This window comes from Miniopterus natalensis, chromosome X (genome assembly GCF_054644295.1).
Source record: "Miniopterus natalensis isolate mMinNat1 chromosome X, mMinNat1.hap1, whole genome shotgun sequence".
Lineage (NCBI taxonomy): Eukaryota > Metazoa > Chordata > Mammalia > Chiroptera > Miniopteridae > Miniopterus > Miniopterus natalensis.
This window is the reverse complement of record NC_142103.1, coordinates 25,835,858-25,858,701: the sequence shown is the minus strand read 5'-3', so window position 1 is coordinate 25,858,701 and position 22,844 is coordinate 25,835,858. Positions and strand designations below refer to the sequence as shown.

At 35.0% G+C, this 22,844-nt stretch overlaps 1 protein-coding gene across 1 annotated transcript in view; it reads left to right on the top strand.

Moving 5' to 3' along the window:
• Positions 1-22,844, top strand: part of RADX (RPA1 related single stranded DNA binding protein, X-linked) — a 52,287-nt gene that overhangs the window by 7,827 nt on the left and 21,616 nt on the right. Inside the window, exons 2-10 of the mRNA XM_016206407.2 lie at positions 1,361-1,503; positions 3,934-4,126; positions 8,348-8,456; positions 8,652-8,743; positions 8,851-8,973; positions 12,340-12,444; positions 13,544-13,708; positions 14,820-14,980; positions 16,084-16,250. Of these exons, the coding sequence (XP_016061893.2) occupies positions 1,361-1,503; positions 3,934-4,126; positions 8,348-8,456; positions 8,652-8,743; positions 8,851-8,973; positions 12,340-12,444; positions 13,544-13,708; positions 14,820-14,980; positions 16,084-16,250 (1,258 nt within the window). The remainder of the gene's footprint in view (positions 1-1,360; positions 1,504-3,933; positions 4,127-8,347; positions 8,457-8,651; positions 8,744-8,850; positions 8,974-12,339; positions 12,445-13,543; positions 13,709-14,819; positions 14,981-16,083; positions 16,251-22,844) is intronic.

The window sequence follows — 22,844 nt, the reverse complement described above, 5'->3', positions numbered from 1 at the left end:
CATTCTCTCAAAAGTATACAGTGGAGTTTTCTAGAGGCTGCATGACATGTGACATTGAAACAGTGAAACAGACAGAATGTCAAAGAAAATATGCCTATGCAGCTGTCTTCTATTAAGCTAGACACCAAAGAGATTTGCAAAAGTGTAAAACAATTCCACTCCTCTGAATTTTTAGTTTTGGAATATATAGTCATATTTTTAATGCATACTTATATTATACATAGTAGGTTTATTGTTATTTTAAGGGAATTGATGAATAATTGATATGTCTTAGTTTTTGTTTATAATATGATAAATACTAATAGATAATACCCACATAAACAAAAACTTTTTAGTTTTGCAATAATTTTTAAGAATGTAAAGCATCGAGAGACCAAAAAGTCTGAGAATCACTGGTCTATTGCTTACTATCTAAATTGTTATATTGACTGTCATACATTATGTAAATAAAAATGGAAGTGGAGGATGCCTTAGCGAAATAAATATTAGATCAATAAAAATGTAGGCTTTAAAAGTTTGGACTGTGGGCTAGGGAGAGCAAAATATGAAGAGAATTGTTAGTGGAACCCTTCTTAACACAAGGAAGAATAAAATCAGAAATACAAGTTAATTTTTAAAATATGGTGAATAGTTTTTAAGCAGTTTTTGTACTTGCCAGCAGGCTTAGAGATTAAAACATTTCAAATTAAATTATATGTCATATAAGATGATAAGTGCTGTGTAGAAAAATAAAATGGGATGGGAGAAAAGTAAAGGGATCAGTTTTCAATAGGGTGTTTAGGAATAACATCACTGAGAAAGTGACCTTTGAGCAAAACTTGGAAAGGAGGAAGTCACTTGGGTATCTAAGAGGAAGACATTCCAGAGAGAGGGAGCAGCAAGTGCAAAGGCCCTGATAAAGGACCATGTCTGGCATGTTTGGGAAAAATGGAAACTAAGGTAAGGGCAATACATAAATATATCATAAAACAATTCTATAAATTAAATATGAAATTGCTTAGTAGTGGCAAAATAGTACATGACATTGAGTTTTTTCGACAAAATTTCTTAAGGGAAGTGAGTTTAGATCCAAGTATTCTAGGAAGTAATTAAACGATTTTCTAAGGTGGAGGGGATTCTAGATTGAACAGTGTGTTAGTAAATATAGGTATTTACCTATGTTCCAGGCATATCGTGAGTCATATATAGGAATAGTGTGCATTATTGTTTTATATGTAGGAAGAAATAGACTGGCTTAAGCTGGTGAAAAGGAGTAAATTTGACTTTGGGTATAATCTAGCTACCATTTTTAACCAGTAAAAGAGAATTTTGAAATTACCATGAAATATTAAGGAGGATTTTTTTCTTTTCTGTATTCTAGATACCAAAATAATTTCCCTTTCTCACCTTGAAATGACCTGGACTAACAGAAGGAATTTTCCTGCTTTGCTTGTGAGAATAATGCATAAATCAAGACTAAGATACTATGGAAAACCTGACAAAAATATGATTGAGCCATACCAGGTATAAGTAATGATAAAATAGTATATGTTTATTTAACAATTAAAGATTATAGCTTACAGACCTAACTTCATATTAGAATAATTTATGTTTAAATAACCTTTATAGGTTAAATAATATTAAAAACATTACAATACAGCCTACTATTAGTGCTTTAAATAATTACATAATTGTTTAAAAACAATGGAAATGAAATTATACAAATCACCAAAAACTCATAAAATTATAATGATGTACATCTAGCCAATATAGCTAGTATTTGAAAAGTCTCTGAAATATAAGGAAAATTTTCTCTCTTTCTTCCTTGCTCCTCTACAAAGGGGGTGGAGAAATATGCTCACCATTGTCACATCCCAACAAAGGTCCCCAAGATGGGGTAGGTTTGTATGGTGCAAGCAACTCAAAAAAAAAAAAAAATGTATGGAAGCAGGGATCACAGTGATGAATCTTAGAGGGAAGGTAGGGGTAGGTGGGTGGGTAGGTGGGGAGAGATTAACCAAAGAACTTATATGCGTATATGCATAACCCAAGAACACAGACAATAGTGTGGTGAGGGACTGGAAAGGGGAGTGGGTGCAGGGTGGAAGGGGTCAATGTGGAAAAAAGGGGACATCTGTAATATTTTGAACAATTAAAAAAAATGTACATGAATGTATATTTTGAAGTATTTTTCTATGTAATTTCTTATAAAAAAATAAATTCTTTCTGTATTGTCAACATTTAATTCTTTGATCCAGCTGGTCTCCTTCACACCTTTTTATATATCTTCAACCTTTTCTTCTTTACTGTGCTTTCTACACCAGAATATAAACATACTTTAGTCTTCCATTTTAAAAAAGGAAAAAAATTATCCTTTGGCCTCAGATTCCTCTATTCCCTCTCTCTTCAAGCAAGCTCCTTGAAGAAGTAGTCTACACTAGATGTTTTCACTTACTTGCCTCTCAATTACTTCTCAACACAATCAGTTTGGCATTTTCCTTCAACTGGTCACTCACTAGAGACCTTCTAATTGTAAAATCCATCTGGCACTTTTCTGTTATCTTGACTGCCTATGCCATATAATGCTGATGACAAATACTTTCTTGATTTCTGTCCTTTTTACTTAACATTTTACTTTATTTTCATGTGTTATCAAGAATTATTTTGAGTGTTTTATTTAACTTTTTAAATAAAAGTTGTATATTCTTTTAGAGAATTTGGAAAATGTAGAAATCTATATAAATAAGGCTGATAAGTAATATCACCCCAAATCATACCAAAAAGAATCATTGTTGACATTATGGTGTGCTTTATTCCCTTTTTGGGGGGTATATATCATATATCCACATACATATATTCTATATGTGCACAGATCTATGATATCATATGTGTATAACATATAACACATCTATTTATATATATATGCATGCATGTCATGTATTTCATGTGACTATGTATGTCATTCATATTAAATTAACTTATAAACTGGCAATTATACAGCACCTAAAATTTTGTATTACTCAACATTTTCTTAAGTATTTTTTAATACCACTAAAAATTCTTCATTCATAACTTTTCATGGTTATAGATTTTATCATATATCATAAATTACTTTTAATCATTCCCCTATAGTTTTACTTCCTCATTCTAAAACTTTTAACATCCTGGAGAAAACAGAATCCTAGTACACTGCTAGTGAGATTGCAGACTGGTGAAGCTACTATCAAACCCAGTATGCAGTTTTCTCAAAAAATTAAATATGGAACTGCCTTTTGACCCAATGATTCCACTTCTAGGAATATATCCTAAGAAACCTGAAACACCAATCAGAAAGAACTTATGCACCCTTATGTTCATAGCAGTGCTATTTACAGTAGCTAAGATCTGGAAACAGCCCAGTGCCCATCAGTAGATGACTGGATAAAAAAGCTGTGGTACATTTACACCATGGAATACTATGCAGCTGTAAAAAGAAGGATCTCTTTCATTTTGAGACAGCATGGATGGAAATGGAGAGTATTATGCTAAGTGAAATAAGCCAGTTAGAGAAAGACAAGTATCACATGATCTCACTTATATGTAGAATGTGATAAACAAAATAAACTGATAAACAAAATAGATGCAGAGACATAGAAGCATGGAACAGACTGACAAATCTCAGAGGGAAAGTGGGGGTGAGGGAGTGGGTGGAGAGAGATTAATAAAAGAACTTTTATGCATAATGCATAATCCATGGACACAGACAATAGTATGGGGAAGGCCTGGGGGTGGGGCAGATACAGGGTGGAAGGGATCAGTGGAGAGAAAAAAAGGGGACATCAGTAATACTTTCAACAATAAAGATAATTTTTTTTTAAAGTCAAAAGATAAGTGTATACAAAAATAATAATAAAAATTTTAGCATCCTGTAGATAAAAATAACAAATATGTGTGTGCTTTTATTCATCTTTTCAGACCTTTTTGGAAGTTGCTGACAGTTCCGGCACTGTATCAGTGATCATGTGGAATACCCTGTGTCCTGAGTGGTATAAATGTTTACGGGTTGGTTTAGTTCTTCTGCTTCAAGATTATTCTGTTAAAAAGAGTTTTCCATTCAGGCCACAACCTCTCCCTGTGGATCCACAGATCAAGCTAATTTCTACTATGGGTTAAGTATCCAATGCATTTTTTTTCTTTTATGGCTGTATTTTTTTGTGTAAATTTGCAAAGTACCATATCACTCAAAGATTTAAAAATTACTGAAGCTATTAGAACCTGACAAACCTTTAAATTCTTGTATCTATAAAATTTTCAAGAAATCATTTAATGAATATACTTATTTATTATTGCATTTATTAAGAAAAATTATCTGAGATATTTATTGTTGCTTAATGAATAAGCTCCACTTGGGACTACCTATTTTTATTATCTTTTATTTTTTCATTATAATATTAACTTAATGACTTGAATGTAGTTTTCGGTTACTATGAGATTTTGTCAACATCTTATATTGAAATAATTTCAAACTTACATAAAAATTAGGATAGTATAAAAAACTCCTATATACCTTTACACAGATTGAACCATTGTTAACATCTACCTTTCCTTTGTCACTTTCTCTCTCTCCGTATACATATATATATTTTGTCATCTGAATCATTTGAGAGTAAGTGGCAGCCATTATACATACCTCTTTACCTTCAAACACCTCATTAATTTTTCAGTATATATTTCCTAACAAGAACACTCTATTACATAATCACAGTACAGTTATCAAAATCAGGAAATTTAAGTTAATATAATACTGTTATCTAACCTATTGCCAATATTCCAATGTTGGCAATTGCTACGATTTCGAAAGGGCTCTTCCTAATTAGTATTAAAATCAAAGTTATGGCATCTTGGCATCACCCTAAATATTTTGGGAACATGAGAATTAATATATTAAGTAATTGCTTTAAGAGTTGGATATGATGTTTTCTTGAATTTCCATTTTCAAGATTGTAGATTACATCACTCAACAACTTTAAGTATTGTTTTTTTTGCTTATAATAGTTTTATACTGGACCTGTATTTCTATGTATTTTAAATTTCCTAGTTAATCCATTAACTGTAATTACTTAGAGAATGTTCAGACAATGTAGCCTTTGTTCATTGTTTCCTTAAATATATGTTTATTTCGGAAAACCTCAGATGATTGACATCAGAAGATGTCTGAATGAATCATAAATATGTGAAATGTTTTTCAAAATAATTAACAATAAGAGAACTGTGAAGTAAGACCCTCCCAAAATTGTCATTTTGTGTCACTAGATTGACAAATAAGAAATTTGATGATACCAAAATTTGGAGAGGATGTGGATCAAAGGGAATTCTTATACACTGTTGATGGAACTATAAAAAGTTCTTTATTTTAAAATAGTTTAGAATTATCCTGTCAAGTGGAGCATTTGCATATTGTACAATCCAGGGTTTCCCTCCTAGGTATAATACGTTAGAAAACTCTTGCCTGTGTAACATAGAGAGGCATGTACAAAACATTCATAGTGACCCTGTCTGTAGTAGCAAAAACTGGAAATAATCCAGATTCTGTCAACACGATAATGGGAAAATAAAATTGAAGTATGCCAATACCCTGGAACATTATTCAGCAATGAATATGGGAAAGAAACTACTATGTGCAGCTACATGGATGAATTTTAGGACCATAATAATGAATGAAAAGAGTAGCCCTAGAATACTGTATATGATATGATTTCATCCATTACAGTTCCAGAACAAATAAAGCCAAACAGTCTTTTGTTTGGGTAAAAACAAATAAGTGATTAAATATCTTTTTAAAATTTATTTTCTTTTCTTTTATTTTTAATTTTTAAATTTTATTTTTGTTTAAAATATTACCCATATCCCTTTTTCTCCCCAATGACCCATTCCATCCCATCCCATCCCCCTCCATAGTCCCTCTCCCCACCATTGTCCATGTCCTTGAGTTGTGCATATATGCATATAAATTATTTGGTTACTCTCTCCCCCTCCACCCACCTGCCCTCCTCCATCCCTCTGACATTCGTCAGTCTGATCTATGCTTCCATGTCATTGAATCTATTCTGTCCATCAGTTTATTAAGTTCTTTAAATTCCACGTATAAGTGAGATCATATGATGTTTGTCTTTCTATGCCTGGCTTATTTCACTTAGCATAATTTTCTCCAGGTCCATCCATACTGTCCCAAAGGGTAAGAGATCCTTCTTTATTACAGCTGCATAGTATTCCATGGCATACATGTCTCACAGCTTTTTTATCCACTCATCTACTGATGGGCACTTGGGCTGTTTCCAGATCTTAGCTATTGTAAACTGCTGCTATGAACATAGGGGTACATATATTCTTTCTGATTAGTGTTTCAGGATTCTTAGGATACATTCCTAGGAGTGGAATCACTGGATCAAAAGGCAGCTACATTTTTAATCTTTTGAGGAACCTCCATACTGTTTTCCATAGTGGTTGCACCAGTCTGCGTTCCCACCAGCAGTGTACTAGGGTTGCCCTTTCTCCTCATCCTCGCCAGCACATGTCGTTTGTTGATTTGTTGATGGTAGCCATTCTTACAGGTGTGAAATGATACCTCATTGAGGTTTTAATTTGCATATCTCTGATGATTAGCGACGTTGAGCATTTTCTCATGTGTCTGTTGGCCATCTGTTTGTCCTCTTTGGAGAAGTGCCTATTCAGGTCCTTTGCCCATTTCTTAATTGGGTTGTTTGTCTTCCTCTTGCTGAGTAGTATGAGTTCTTTGTATACTTTGGAAATTAGCCCCTTATCAAATACATCCTTGGCAAATATGTTTTCCCAGACCATGGGATTTCTTTGTATTTTGATGTTGTTTTCTTTGGCTGTGCAGAAGCTTTTTAGTTTGATGTAGTCCCATATGTTTATTTTTTCTTTTGTTTCTCTTGCCCTAGGAGATGTATCAGTGAAAATTCCAGCACGTGAGATGTCTGTGACTTTACTGCCTATGTTTTCTTCCAGGATTTTTATGATTTCGTGACTTACATTTAAGTCTTTTATCCATTTTGAGTTTATTTTTGTGTATGGTGAAAGTTGGTGGTCTACTTTCATTTTTTTGCATGTATCTGTCCAATTTTCCCAGCACCACTTATTGAAGAGACTGTCTTTACTCCATTGTATGCTCTTGCCTTCTTTGTCGAATATTAACTGACCGTAATGGTGTGGGTCTATTTGTGGGGTCTCTGTTCTGTTCCATTGATCTATATGTCTGTTGTTGTACCAATACCAAGCTGTTTTGATTACAGTGGCTTTGTAATACAGTTTGATGTCTGATAAAGTGATCCCTCCCACTCTGTTCTTTTTTCTCAAGATGGCTGCAGCTATTCGCGGTCTTTTTTGGTTCCATATAAATTTTCGAAATGTTTGTTCTAGTTCTGTGAAATATGCTGTTGGTATTTTAATAGGAATTGCATTGAATTTATAAGTTGCTTTGGGTAGTATGGACATTTTAATGATATTAATTCTTCCAATCCATGAACATGGTATATTCTTCCACTTGTTTATGTCTTCCTCTATTTCTTGTTTCAGTGTCCTGTAGTTGTCTGAGTACAGGTCTTTTACATCCTTCTTTAAGTTTATTCCTTGGTATCTTATTTTTTTAGTTGCAATGGTAAATGTATTGTTTTTTTAGTTTCTCTCTCTCTGAAAGTTCATTGTTGGTGTATAAGAATGCCATTGATTTCCGGATGTTGATTTTGTATCCAGCTACCTTGCCAAATTCATTTATCAAATCTAGTAATACTTTGATGGAGTCTTTAGGGTTTTCTATGTATAATATCATGTCATCTGTAAATAATGACAGTTTTACTTCCTCCTTTCCAATTTGAATACCTTTTATGTTTTCTTCCTGTCTGATGGCTGTGGCTAGGACTTCCAGTATTATGATGAATAAGAGGGTGAAAGTGGACATCCCTGTCTTGTTCTGGTTTTTAATGGAAATGTTTTTAGTTTTTGCCCATTGAGTATGATGTTGGCTGTAGGTCTGTCATATATGGCCTTTATTATGTTGAGGGTTGATCCCTCTATTCCCACTTTGCTGAGAGTTTTTACCATAAATGAGTGCTGGATTTTAAATATCTCTTTTTTAAATGAAAGAGATGATAAAACATAAAATTTAAGGTATGGTTAACCTTTGGTGGGGAGATAAGTGGATGTGACAATGTAGCAGTTGGTAGAAGAAAGCTATTGATAATGGTCTAGTTCTTAAGTTTAGTATTGGGCTCAAAAGTGTTCAGTCTATTTTTTCCTGTGTAATTTATACACATGTATATTCTTTTATATGTATTAAATATAATATTAAAGTAATATATTTGTTTTTCAGAAGTCTCCCTGAACCTTCGAGATCCTCCAACTAATATAACGATCATTCCAGAAAAGCAGTTGAAACCAGAATGGAGATTACCAAAATTAAATCACCGCTTTATCACAAGGTAAAATAACTTCTTATAAAATATCTTAAATAATTTTTAATACTGGTCATTGAAATAATGTATTATAATTTGCTCAAAATCTACTCAAAATTTTGCTGTTGTAATTATGTAAATGTATATTTTAACAACCATAGTTATAAAATGCTTTTTCACTGTTTAAAGATACAAAATCTATTTAATTATTTGTTTTTTTAGATCAGAACTGGACGATATGCCAGAAAAGCAAATCTGTGATGTTGTTGGCCTTTTAGTTTTTGTAGGGAGGGTCCAGCGGTTAAAAAAGAAAGGTAAGGTTTTGAAATTTAAAGTCATAAAAAGTATTTCAGTGAATAGTTCTTTGTTTATATGTGCATAATCAGTTACCTTCACTTATTTTAATATTATATCCATATAGAAAACAGTGAAGATTTCTGGTCATATCGCTGGATTCACATTGCTGACGGGACTTCAGAACAACCATTCATAGTGGAACTGTTTTCTACATCTCAGCCAGAAATCTTTGAAAATATCTGCCCAAGTACTCAGTTCCAATACTTTTATCTTTTTATTTTGCAAGTGGGGGCATTAACTTTAAGAATGGTAAACTTAATTATGGAATGTCATGATACTGAGTTAGCAAATTCAAGTAGTCTGATACCATGTTTCAATTTTTTCTATATTAATATCATATTTGGTATTACATGTTAACCACCTTCTGGTTTTTGATTCAGGATTAATTTGGGATTGAACTAGTTTTTCAGAAAACATGTGCTCTTAATAGTTTTCATTGTTAGCATTTCTGATATAAAAGCTTAAGATTCAGAGAAACTAAAACATAGGTAGTCAATTCTCTTTGTATACACTTGGAAATTGACTAAGTAGACCCCATTGAAAACAACGAAGGCTTTCCAAATGTTGAATTAATTGGTAGGAGATTGGCAGGCTGTGTAATTAAATACTGACAATGATAAGTATAATTCCATTTGAGTATTAAATTAATATTAGGTTGGTAGTGGTATACCAGCTGATTAATATTTTACTTACTTCGTCATTGACCTTTTCCCCTTGCATTCATTCAGATGTATAGGTGTTTTACTACTGATTTTATTTATTTGAAAATATTTTAGGTGTACCCTATCATACATTTTATATAAAAAGTTAGTTTTTAGATCTATTATAAGAAAAAAAAGTGTAAATAATTCTTTTTAACAACTTCAGTGAATTTTTCCTTCAGTGAATTCTTTGAATTTGTAGCATGAAGCTATTTTAGATATGGTGTGCTATTTTACTATTTTCCAAATTATTACATGAATTAAATACCAATTGTTAGATGTTTGTTAACATTAGGGAAACTCTTAATTTTGACTACATGCAATTCTTTTTAAAATCAGCAACATGGTAGGTAGAAATTGTAGATCAGGAGACCTGGAGACCATATACAAGGCTGTTCTGCTACCCCTTTATTCTCTATTGCAAAACAGTATTATACACTCTTCAGATATTACCTCATTAGAATCCACTCTCTGTTTGTGAGATTATTTTTAAAATATATCTTAATAAAACCAAACCTCACCCCAACTACTGGGGGAAAGGGCAAAAAGACAGTTTTAGCCAAAACTAAGGCCTGGTCTTCCAAGGTGAGTGGGGCTATATAACTTCTCCAAGGGCATGAATGATTGGTAGGGATGACCTCTGATGACAATTGTATTATCTCATTTTAGATGAGTTATGGCCAGGTTCCTTTCTCTTTGTAGCCACTTTAAACAACAAACTGACACAAGATTTGGATAATGCTTTTTCACAGAAATGTTGCCAAGCATACATGTTCTATTTCTTGTGATAATGTGATATATACATACACACACACACACACACACACACACATACATATACATATATACATATTTTTTAAATACATCTTTTATTGATTTCAGAGAGAGGAAGGGAGAGGGAGAAAGAGAGCTAGAAACAGCAATGATGACAGAATCATCATTGATCGGCTGCCTCCTACATGCCCCTGACTGGGGATTGAGCCCGCAACCCGGGCATGTGCCTTGACAGGGAATCGAACCTTGATCTCCTGGATCATAGGTCGATGCTCAACCACTGAGCTAGGCCCAGCCAGGCATGAAATATATATTTTTAAAGAAAGCTTTGTATGGACTTTGGTGAGATTTTCTCTAGTACAATAGTTAACAATAATCACAATATATTTTCATCTTTTGACCAAGAGTGAAGGGGAAAAAAATCATTAAATGCATGGTGAGTATTAAGGCGGCTTTAGGCCTAAGATAGGAAACACGACCAAGGGTCTTCTGGAATAATACCCAAATTCTTTGGTAGTAGAGCATCTTTTTTTACTTTTAAGGAAAGTGAAGAACTAAGAAAAACTAATATTGAGTGTTTACTATCTATCAAATGCTCATAGATGTCTCATTTTGTACTCCCAGTTACCTTTTTTTTTTCTTTAATGTTTTTATTGATTTCAGAGAGAGGAAGGGAGAGGGAAAGAGAGATAGAAACATCAATGATGAGAGTCATGATTGGCTGCCTCCTGCACGCCCCCTACTGGGGATCGAGCCCGCAACCCGGGCATGTGCCCTGACCGGGAATCGAACCTCGATCTCCTGGATCTCAGGTAGATGCTCAGCCACTGAGCCACACCAGCTGGGCTCCCAGTTGCCTTTTAAAGAGCTGATGTATTTACAAATTTACAGGTGAGGAAACAAAGGTCCAGAAGGGTTAAGTAATCTCCTGGATATCAAATAGCTGTTCAGTATTAGATATGTATGTCTGATTTTTAACAGCCATGAAATTAGAATAAGGTATTTTGTTAATGTTCCTATATCAACATCTTTAACCATGAATACTAACATATTTTTACAATTTTTTGAAGTAAAAGAAAAGCAATATAAATTAGGAGAACTATTCTTAGTCATTTGAACAGATTTCCTTTATTTGCATTGCTATAAAATAAAGATCTAATAAATATAAAATGTAGGAAATGAATTTATAGTTATATCATGCTCTAGCAGAATATTTATTCTCAAGTGAGAATTTACTGTTGTGAGATTACAAGTATTTACATTTATTTCTTTATTTCTCAGTTTGTAAGACCATAGCTGTTTTGCTATGTAATGAGTTCAAATTTTTAAAAATTGTTAGATTGATGAAATTTTCACAAATAATCTGATAGATATTTAAAAACAATTGATAGCTTTTGAAAGTACTTAACATCTGAAGACATTATAATCTTATTTTCAGGGATTCTTTTTAGCTTATCAAATTTGTTAGCAAGGTGAACAGAAAAGAATAGGTAGTATAAGCTCTGTCATTGAAGATTAAAGTCTACTTAAGGTCAACACATGTAAAATACTTTCATAAGCAAATTCAAATTAATACTGTATAGCTCTATCTGGGAGAAGGAGTTAGAGTAATTTAGGGATCAGTATTAAACTGAGTTAATCAGTGAAAACATCATGGAGAAACTAAGCCTTTTTTTCTCTGTAGGGGATAATTGTTCACATTGTGTTGTGTGCCCCATTAGAAAGACTCTTGCACTCTTCAACTGTTCAGCAAGCAGTGGCTTCAGTTAGGTGCAGCCATTGTACATTCTAAGGGAAATGTGTTAGGTCTTTTATCTAAAGGAAAAGGTAAGTATTAGATCCTTGTTGCTCCAAGTGTAGTTAAGGGACTGGTAGCTCTAGTATCACCTAGGAGCTTATTAGAAATGGAGAATCTCAGACCCTACCCTAAAACTACTCAATCTTAATTTGTATTTTAAAAATTATCCAAGTGATTCCTATATTTATTAAAGTTTGAGAAGCACTGTGTTAAATCCTGACCTTGGTATGTTCTGTTTGAAATGCAGAAGTAATTGCATAAATGTTTTCATTTTCCACAGTGACATATTTCATATGCACACAATTGAAAGTTGTCAGAAATAACAATCAAGTACCTAAACTGCTTTATCTCACCACTACAAATGAGAGTCGAGTGTTTATTACTGGTGAGCAATTTCTTTGTATATACTTTATTGAAAATGTAATATATTTTCTCTTCATTAAATTAACTTTTACATTACAACATTCAATCACAAGACAGTTCTATTTTGACCTTCTTTATCTCTATGACAATGTTTTAACAGAGAATATTTAGCCTATGAAATATGTTCCTTCTAGATTGTTTACGATTGAAGCAATGATTTTGTGATTCCCTGAAGAATTATGTTTATATCCTTTGGCTAACTTTAATTCCTGCTTGCTTTAAGCTTGATAATCATAAATTGTTTGATAGATTGAAGACATGGATTCAATTAACAATATCTTAAAATACTAAATAAAACAAAAATGTGCATCAAATTTTGGCCCCAGGATCTCATATTTTACTTATATAGCAAGAAGAGTCTCACTACTTATCTATAAGTACATTATTTTTCTCTGTTCCCTTTGATAATGGGGTCATAACAATAAAGGTAAAAGTTTCCAGATTAGTGAGGAAGTAGTGTGGAATGGTGTGTTTACAAGAATGCTGCCATATTGGTGATTAGGAAATTTGTCAAAAGAAGAGTCCTAGGAAGCGTGTAACGCACATCTTTGTCAATACCTCATTTTATAAATACTAACAACATAAGATGTAAATAGCACTTTTAAGTATGTTTCAAGATCATGAATTTAAATGCTGAGCTATACTCATAGGCAATTTAGTTCATACATGATGCCATACCTTCAAGATAATACATGATTTTAAAATCAATTTTTTATGAAGACACCAACCACTTGGATAGTTAGAAAAATCTCAATTATTAGTTTTCTTTTTCATATGGCTTTTTAGTATCACATAGACAGCTACAGTTTAGTCCATTAAAACTTTATTATGTCTAGATTTCCTTCTTGATTTAGGATTTGTTTACTTTCTTTGATAATTTTTGTATGCATATTAAGTATAATTATCTGCTACATAGAGAATAAGTGAACTTGACTTATTTTCTTGGTGACATAAGAAACTGTTTTCATATTAAACTGTTTTTATACAAAAATGTCCATGCAGTTTATTACAGTAAATTGGTCCCCCCCTCTTTTTTGTCGCTTTACCCTCTTTGCAAATAGGTCATAGAGGCCAGCCATATATCAATGAAACCAAGGTAAAAAATTTTATTCACTGGAATAAAATAAGGACTGAATCTGGAGAAAGGAAGAATACTGTTATTGGTGGATATTACCCCTATCCACCAGTGCCAGAGACATTTTCAAAGTATAGTACTTCTGTTAAAGGTATTAATATAATTGCTACTTTTTAAATATGTTTATTTGCTATATGTGTGGTATATGATATATCAGTTAGTCTTTCTTATTCTTTTATTTTATGGGAGTGAGCCAAAATATAGCAACACTCACTGATAATACTGTTGTCTTTCTGAAGATCTAAAGATGTCATACCTCCTAAAGGTTAATATTTTCATTTTATTGGACTGGAACAAGAGAAAGAACGTAGACGATGACTAACTAGAGATAATAATTTAATGTCATTGAGATTTAATATGACCTTAGTAGATTTCAACTCTTATGACATTACATAGAGAGACTAAGATATCAAAGGGGACACTGGGCAATTTGATATCAAGATATTGAACACTGTATTATGCTACTCTTATGGAGTAGTATAGTATTTAGATGATGATAGATCAGTATTTCAAAGTTTCTCTTTTTCCCCCAAAACCATGCAATTATCTCATAGTTTTAAAAAACAATATACTTATGTTAAACTTTTCAACTGTGGTATCTTAATTGTACTAAAATTAATTTATGTTAGGCCTCTCTCATCAGTACTTATTTTGCATCTCATTTATTCTGGTGTTATTTTTATTTAAAGGTAGCACTCAGTTGTGTTATATCCAATATACAGGGGTGTGCAAAAGTAGTTACAATTGTGAGTATGCAAAGCACAGAATTTATTCTTGTATTATTTATTAATTATTATATTACTTTCCATACAAACAACTGTAAACCTACTTTTGACCCACCCTATATTGGCATCCTTTTGTACTTTATAATGACATCAATTTGTAGTATATATTTTAAAATATTCAAATATGTGTGTCTATGCAGTGACTAGGCAACACTTTATATTCTGAAATATAATCTATAAATTACATTCAATATGCAAAATTTCTGTTTCTGTATCATGATTTAACTGATAAGTATGTTTTGCCTATTTTACAAAAATTACATAAGAAGATGCCAAATATAAACTTAAAATCACAAATTTAAGTTATGTGGCAAGTTTATAATTTCATGTTGTGAAATTACATTGCAAATCTAATTCTTATTTTTAGCATTTAAGTTCTTTACAACTTATAATTTCCTTGGAATTACTCTTTTGCAGTTCAGACGCTCCTGACAGCTATAAGTGAAGTGAGGAAGGAGATTGGAAACTTGCAGTATAGGGAACAAAAACGCATTGCAATTCAGGGGATAATTACGATTGTAAAGTATATCCCCCATGGCACTGCAACTGGAAGTTCCTCAGCATCAGAAACACATCAGGTATGGTGCCAGAGAATTAATAGTTTATCGCTGAAAACACTGTGATCGTAATTACAATTCATGATCATTTATGATCATTTTCCTTGTTCATTTTATTCAGAACTCACATGTATTGATTCTTAATGGTGTAAAAGCAAGATGAAAAATCATTGGTTTTTTTGTTTGTTTCCTTTTTCTGTTATTTATTTATTTTGGAGCAGGCTGGGCAGAAGGCCACAGCCTCTGATATTTCCCAAGGCCCTCAAAATTTGGTATCTTGTTTGTACTTTCTGCAAAAGTTGATTATATCATGATTGTCATTTAAATTCCCAAGTGGTATATATGATTACAGGCATCCTTGGAGATATTGTGGGTTCAGTTCCAGATCACTGCAATAAAGTGAATATCACAATAAAGCAAGTCACATGAAGTTTTTGTTTTCTCAGTGCATATAAAAGTTACATTTACACTATACTATAGTTTATTAAGTGTGCAATAGCATTATATCTAAAAAACAATTTACATACCATAATTTAAAAATACTTTATTGCTAGAAATATTAACCATAATCTGAGCCTACTGGAAAAATGGTGCCAATAGATTTGCTCCACATAGGGTTGCCTCAAACATTCAATGTGTGAAGAACTCAATATCTGCAATGCACAATAAAGAGAAGTATGCCTGTATATTCTTTTCTTTTTGTCAAGACTAGAACTTTAGGTACACTCCCACAGGAAGTTTTTACATCTGTATATGGCATGGCAGTCTTAGCCAAGTTGTATAAGACACCACTTCTGAAATCTAGGCACAATCAAAACAAATAAGTTAATTTTTTCCCTGAGTTTATCTTTTTAAAAATTATTTCTAGGATTATTGTTCTTATGGAAATACACATCTAATCCAACTTTTCAGCTGTACTAATATAAGAGGGACTTTTGTTTATTTTCCTTATTTTAACAGAAGATGGATTAGGATAAATCATCTTTATAAAAGCACTTATGTTTTCAACATTTTGTCACAACTCTTAAGATTATGAAAAATGGGTAAACTAAAATTGTAGACTTTTAAGATAAATAATTTTGATGAATTAATTTAAAATGTTTTCTCTAAATTTTTGGTTTTAGAATGCTAACCAACCCTCAACATCCCAAGCAGCAGTAAGAGAAAGTCAAAGTCAGGGACTAAATGGTAAACGGCATCAAGATGATGGTCTTATGGGTTCTCAAATTACATGTACAACTTTGAGCCCTACCAAGAAAAAAAGGATTCTACAAGGGCCATTTGCCAAACCGTAAGTCATTTGTATTAAGTATTACATAGCATATTAGTTTTTTTGGTTTGTTTCTACCTTGTAAAATGAGCAATTGTACTAGAAGTTATATTAGTTTTCTAGGGCTGCTGAAATTCGAAATCAAAGTATTGGTAGGGTGAATTCCTTGTAAGAGGTGTAAGGTAGAATCTGTTCCCTTATCCTCCCCTAGCTTATGGTGGTTTACTGGCAATATTTGGCATTTCTTAGCTTTAGAATCACCCCAATCTCTGCCTTGATCTTCACCTGGAATTCTCCCTATGTGCTCATCTGTTTCCAGATTACCCTTTTTTATAAGGACAGCATCCATATTGGATTACGGATACACTCTGGGGTACTGGTCTATTCCAGTATTATGTTATCTTAACCAATTACATCTTCAATGACCCTGTTTCCAAATAAGGTCACATTCTCCGTGTCCTTGAAGATATGATCAGTTACATGTTGGTAGTCTGCCTTCTGGCCCCCAAAAAACTTATGTCCTCACATGCAAAATACATTCACCCCATCACAACATCCCCAAAAGTCTTAACTCATACCAACATCAACTCTAAGTTCAAAATCTCATCTAAATATCATCTAAATCATGTGTGGATGAGGTGCAGGGTGATTCATCCGGAGTCAAAATTCTTTTCTGTCTGTAAACCTGTGAAACTACATGTTATCTATCCAAAATACAATTGATGGGAAAGGCATTCCAAAAAGGAAGAAACTGGAAGGAAGAAAAGAATCATGGGTCACAAGCAAGTTTGAAATCTAGCAGGGTCAGTTCCACTTGATTTTAAGGCTCCAGAATTATCCTCTCTGGCATGATACTATTATGTTCTCTGGGCTCACCGGGTCGCAGCCTGAGTGGTGGCTGGCTCTGTACTCTGGAACCAAGGAGATGGTCCTGTCTTCTAGAACTAAAGAGAAAGCCTTACCCTCAGGATTATTCTTCCCTTTTTTAAAGAATAATGCATGATCACAGCTGGATATCTCTATCAGCTCATTTCCTGACTTTAGAATTCCAGAAGTCTGACAGCCTTTCTTCATCTCTTCTCACCTATATCCCCTTCAGTCTAAGCTAACGGCATGTTGACTGAGATGGTTGATTGGATCCACAGGTCACAAGCCTAATCTATTGGTCAAATAGTTGTCCAACAATACCCTTGGTGTTCTATCCAGAGCAAACTTTTTCATTTTTTGCAATTGAATAGGCTTAGGATTTTCCAAGTATTGAAGTTGTGGTTCCTTTTTTCTTAACAATTCTCTTTTCAAATCCCTCTGCCCTCTCATCTTTTACTATAAGCAGCAAGGAAACATTAAGTTGTGCCTTCAGCACTTTGTAAGTTCAGCTAAATATGCAAGTTCATTGCATACAAGTTTCACTTTCCATCCAACAAAACACAATTCAGCCAAGTCCTATGTTATTTTATAACAAGGAGCACCTTTCATCCAGTTTCCAATAGCACATTCTTTATTTCTGTCTGAGACCGTGCAAGAAGCACCATTTACATTCATATTTTTTGCAACATTCTGTTTATGAGAATATGTGTATTCCCTCAGAAAACAGAAGCTTTATCTACAGCTTTCTTCTTTTCTTTCTGAGCCTTCAACAGATTCTCCTTCAAAATCCACATTTCTACCAACATTCCCTTCAAGGCAAAGCTTTTTCTATTATGCATCTCAAAACTCTTTCTGCCTCCACTTAATACCCAATTCCACATTTTTTATTATTTGTTACAGCAGCACCCCACTTCCCTGTACTGAAATCTGTATTAGTTTTCTAGGGCTGCTATCACAAAGTACCACAATTTGTTTGGCTTAAACAACAGAAAATTGCTTTGCTGGCAATCTTCAGTATTCCTGGGTTTGTAAAAACATCACCCCAATCTGTGTTTGTGTTCAGATATCCCCTTTTTATAAGAACATCATCTTAACTAAGTATATCTTCAGTGATTCTGTTTCTAAATAAAGTCACATTTGAAATACTGGGGGTCAGAGCTTCCACATATGCATTTTGGGAAGACACAATTCAACCCATAACAGAAGTTCTATCTGCCTTGCTCAACATAGACTAATCAAAAATTAATTTAAAATGGGGAATTAACCAAAAATAAACATTTTAATTTATTTATGCATTATGTTTTAATTTAAAATACTATAAACGTATTTAATTTCAAATAATTTCTTCACTAGCTGTCTAAGCATGGATCTTTCCTACATAAACTTCTCCATTATGAATTGTATATGATTAACAGCCTTGGTTTCTTTGTAGTAGCAGCAAAACTGAGAAACTAATAAAGGAGGTGGAGTACAGAATCATTTAGATTTTTTAAAACAATTAATGCTAATCTTTTATAATAGCTATGTCCAGTTTGGGGTTGTATACTGAGATTGTATCTGGCTACTTGAGCTAGAAATTTAAATCATTGATTTTTGGTTCTTCCTTTCTAACGTATGCATATTTGCTATACATTTTTCTCTGTGCACTGCTTTAGTTAACTCCTACTTCATTCTCAGTCAGTTCAAACATTTTTTAGTTTTCAGTGTGATTCTTTTCTGACTCATGGCTTATTGGAATGTATGTATCATTTAATTTCCAGTCACTTGAAAATTTCTAGTTACTTTTTTTTTTTTTTAGATAGTACTTTATTTATTTATTTGTTTACTTTTAAAATTTATCTTTATTGTTGAGAGTATTACAGGTATCCCATTTTCCCCCCCAATTGATCCCCTCCACTTCCCTCCCACCCCCTTCCCAGGCCTTCACCCCGTTATTAACTGTGTCCATGAGTTATGCATATAACTTCTTTGGTTAATCTCTTCCCACCCTCCTCCCCCTTCCCTCTTTCCTCTGAAATATGATCGTCTGTTGCATGTGTTGATGTCCCTGGATCTATTTAGTTCATCATCATCATTAGCTTCTTGTTAAAGAAGACCCTTCAACTTTTCCTGTAGTGCTGGTCTGGTGGTGATGAACTCCCTTAGGTTTTCCTTGCCTGAGAAGCTCTTTATCTGACCTTCAATACTAAATGATAGCTTTGCTGGGTAGAGCAATCTTGGTTGTAGTTCCATGTTTTTCATCACTTTGAATATTTCTTGCCACTCCCTTCTGACCTGCAAAGTTTCTGTTGAGAAATCAGCTGACAGTTGTATGGGTGCTCCCTTGTAGGTCACTAATTGTGTTTCTCTTGCTGCTTTTAAGATTCTCTCTTTGTCTTTAACCTTTGGCATTTTAATTATGATGTGTCTTGCTCTGGGCCTCTTTGGGTCCCTTTTCTTTGGGACCCTCTGTGCTTCCTGCACTTGTAAGTCTATTTCTTTCCCCAGGGAGGGGAAGTTTTCTGTAATTATTTTTTCAAATAGGTTTTCAATTCCTTGGTCTCTTTCTTCCCCTTCTGGTACCCCAATAATATGAATGTTGGGCCTCTTGAAGCTGTCCCAGAGGCTCCTTATACTATTTTCATATTTCTGGATGTTTTTTTCTTTTTGCTCTTCTGGTTGGGTGTTTTTTGTTTCCTCATGTTCCAAATTGCTGATTTGATTCTCAGCGTCCTCTACTCTACTGTTGATTCCGTGTAAATTATTCTTCATTTCAGTTCCTGTAGCCTTCATTTCAAATTGGTACTTTATTATCTTATCAATTTTCTCAGTTATTTCCCTAACAGTGTGCTTAAACATCCTTATAACCATTATTCTGAACTCTCCATCTCTTAGCTTGCTTGGATCTATTTCATTTAGTTCCTCTTCTAGAGATTTCTTCTGTTCTTTCCTTTGTGACATGTTTCTTTGCCTCCACATTTTGGCTGCTTCCAGGTGTTTGTTTCTATGTATTAGGTAGAGCTGCTATGTCTCCTGGAATTGGTAGAGTGGCTTTGTGTAGTAGGTGTCCTGTAGGGTCCAGTGGCTCAGCCTCCCCAGTCACCTGAGCTGGGCCTTCTAGGTGCTCCCCTGTGTGGGCTGTGTGCACTGTCCTGTTGTAGTTGAGCCTTGGTTGCTGTTGGTGTCCCTGGGAGGAACCGACCCCCAGGCCACTCATCGGTGAGGACCAGCTGCAACTACAGCCAAAGAGTTGCTGTGCTGGAGACACCCCTATGGACACTCAGTGGAGCTTTGTTGTTCACCAAGTGCGCCCCTTGAGTGTCACTCGTGGATGTGATAGGGTTGTAATCCAGCGTGGTTGAGTCTGACCACCAGGTGCACTGTCTCTGGGGCCTCCCAGGAGGTGCAAAGTCAGCCTGTGCCAGTGCCTTGCCCAGGGCCACCCAGCATGAGCTACACAGCAAACCGTAGTTCCCTGCTACTTGTGCTGGGCTTTGCATTGTCCAGGAGAGGCCAAGCTATGAGCCAATGCAGGCTGCCACTAGTGCCAGGCCTGGGGCCACTTATCAAGCTGTATGGGGCATGCTGTTGCTTGTCTTTTTTTAAAAATTATATCTTTATTGATTTCAGAGAGAGGAAAGGAGAGGGAGAGAGAGATAGAAACATCAATGATGAGAGAGTCATTGATTGAGCACGCAACCGGGCATGTACCCTGACCTGGAATCGAACCCTGATTGCCTGGATCCTAGGTTGATGCTCAACCGCTGAGCCATGCCGGGCCGGGCACACTGTTGCTTGTTTGAGAGATTTTAGGAAAGTCCTAAGCATGAGGATAGAGAGGCCACTTGCATAGAAAAGCCCCTGGAAATCGCATGGATGAGCTGCAGGTGGGGAGGGGTGGGGCCTCCGGGAATCACAGGGCGGGGCCAAAGGTGTGAGTCAGGTGCTGGTGATTCAAATATGGCGCCTGCCTGCCAGCTGTGTGCGCAGAAGACTCACCAAAGAAGCCAGGGCCTCCACCAGCCCTTCTGCCTGGGAGAAAGCTGCCCCTCCACCCATCACCCGGATTTCAGGCAGGTTAGGTCCTCCCCGAGTGTCCCAGGTCCTTTCAAGCTGCTGCCCAGCGCTGGGCTCAGAGGGAGCGCGTCCGAGTGTATCCGTGTGCGGGCCCTTTGAGAGGAGCTGCTGGGGCTCCCGCAGTGTCTGGGTCCCTCAGAGACAGTCCCCGGTGGTTTCACAGCGAGAAGCTGTGGAGGCTTCTCTTCCCCACCCTGGAGCCCTGGGCTGGGGGCCTGCTGTGGGGCTGGGACCCCTCCCTCCTCCGGGAAACCTCCACTGCCAAGGTTTCCTTCTGGGTTTCAACCGCGGCACCGGGTGTGGGCCGGAGGCCACATCTCCGAGATTCAACCCCAATCCGCCCTCGTCTATACCCCACCTTCCACTCTCGGTGCTTTTTCAGCTCCCTGGTTGTAGGGCTTCTGTTCAGCGGGATTTCAGGAGGCTCTGAATGACAGTGGTTCTGTGTTTTAGTTGTAATTTTGATGTGGTTGTGGGAGGCAGTGGGTGCAGCTATTACCTACGCCGCCATCTTGTTTCTCTTATTCTCTAGTTACTTTTTTAAAATTTAATTCAGCTTACCTTTACTTACGTCCTCTTTGCAGAAGTGTCTATTCAAGTCCTTTGCCCATTTTTTAATTGGATTGTTTGTCTTCCTCTTGCTGAGTAGTGTGAGTTCTTTGTACACTTTGGAAATTAGCCCCTTACCAGATACATCCTTGGCAAATATGTTTTCCCAGACTGTGGGGTTCCTTTTTATTTTGAGGCTGTCTTCTTTGGCTGTGCAGAAGGTTTTTAGTTTGATGTAGTCCCATATGTTAATTTTTTCTTTTGTTTCTCTTGCCCTAGGAGATGTATCAGTGAAAATTCCACCACATGAGATGTCTGTGACTTTACTGCTTATGTTTTCTTCCAGGATTTTTATGGTTTCATGACTTATATTTAAGTCTTATATCCATTTTGAGTTTATTTTTGTGTATGGTGAAAGTTGGTGGTCTAGTTTCGTTTTTTTGCATGTATCTGTCCAATTTTCCCAGCACCACCTATTGAAGAGACTGTCTTTACTCCATTGTATGCCCTTGCCTCCTTTGTCAAATATTAACTGACCGTAATGGTGTGGGTCTATTTGTGGGGTCTTTGTTCTGTTCCATTGATCTATATATCTGTTGTTGTAACAATACCAGGCTGTTTTGATTACAATGGCTTTGTAATACAGTTTGATGTCTGATAAAGTGATCCCTCCCACTCTGTTCTTTTTTCTCAAGATGGCTGCAGCTATTCGCGGTCTTTTTTGGTTCCATATAAATTTTCAAAATGTTTGTTCTAGTTCTGTGAAATATGCTGTTGGTATTTTAATAGGAATTGCATTGAATTTATAAGTTGCTTTGGGTAGTATGGACATTTTAATGATATTAATTCTTCCAATCCATGAACGTTGTATATTCTTCCATTTGTTTATATCTTCCTCTATTTCTTGTTTCAGTGTCCTGTAGTTGTCTGAGTACAGGTCTTTTACATCCTTCATTAAGTTTATTCCTAGGTATCTTATTTTTTTTTTAGTTACAATGGTAAATGTATTGTTTTTTTAGTTTCTCTCTCTCTGAAAGTTCATTGTTGGTGTATAAGAATGCCATTGAATTCCAGATATTTATTTTGTATCCAGCTACCTTGCCAAATTCGTTTATCAGATCTAGTAGTACTTTGATGGAGTCT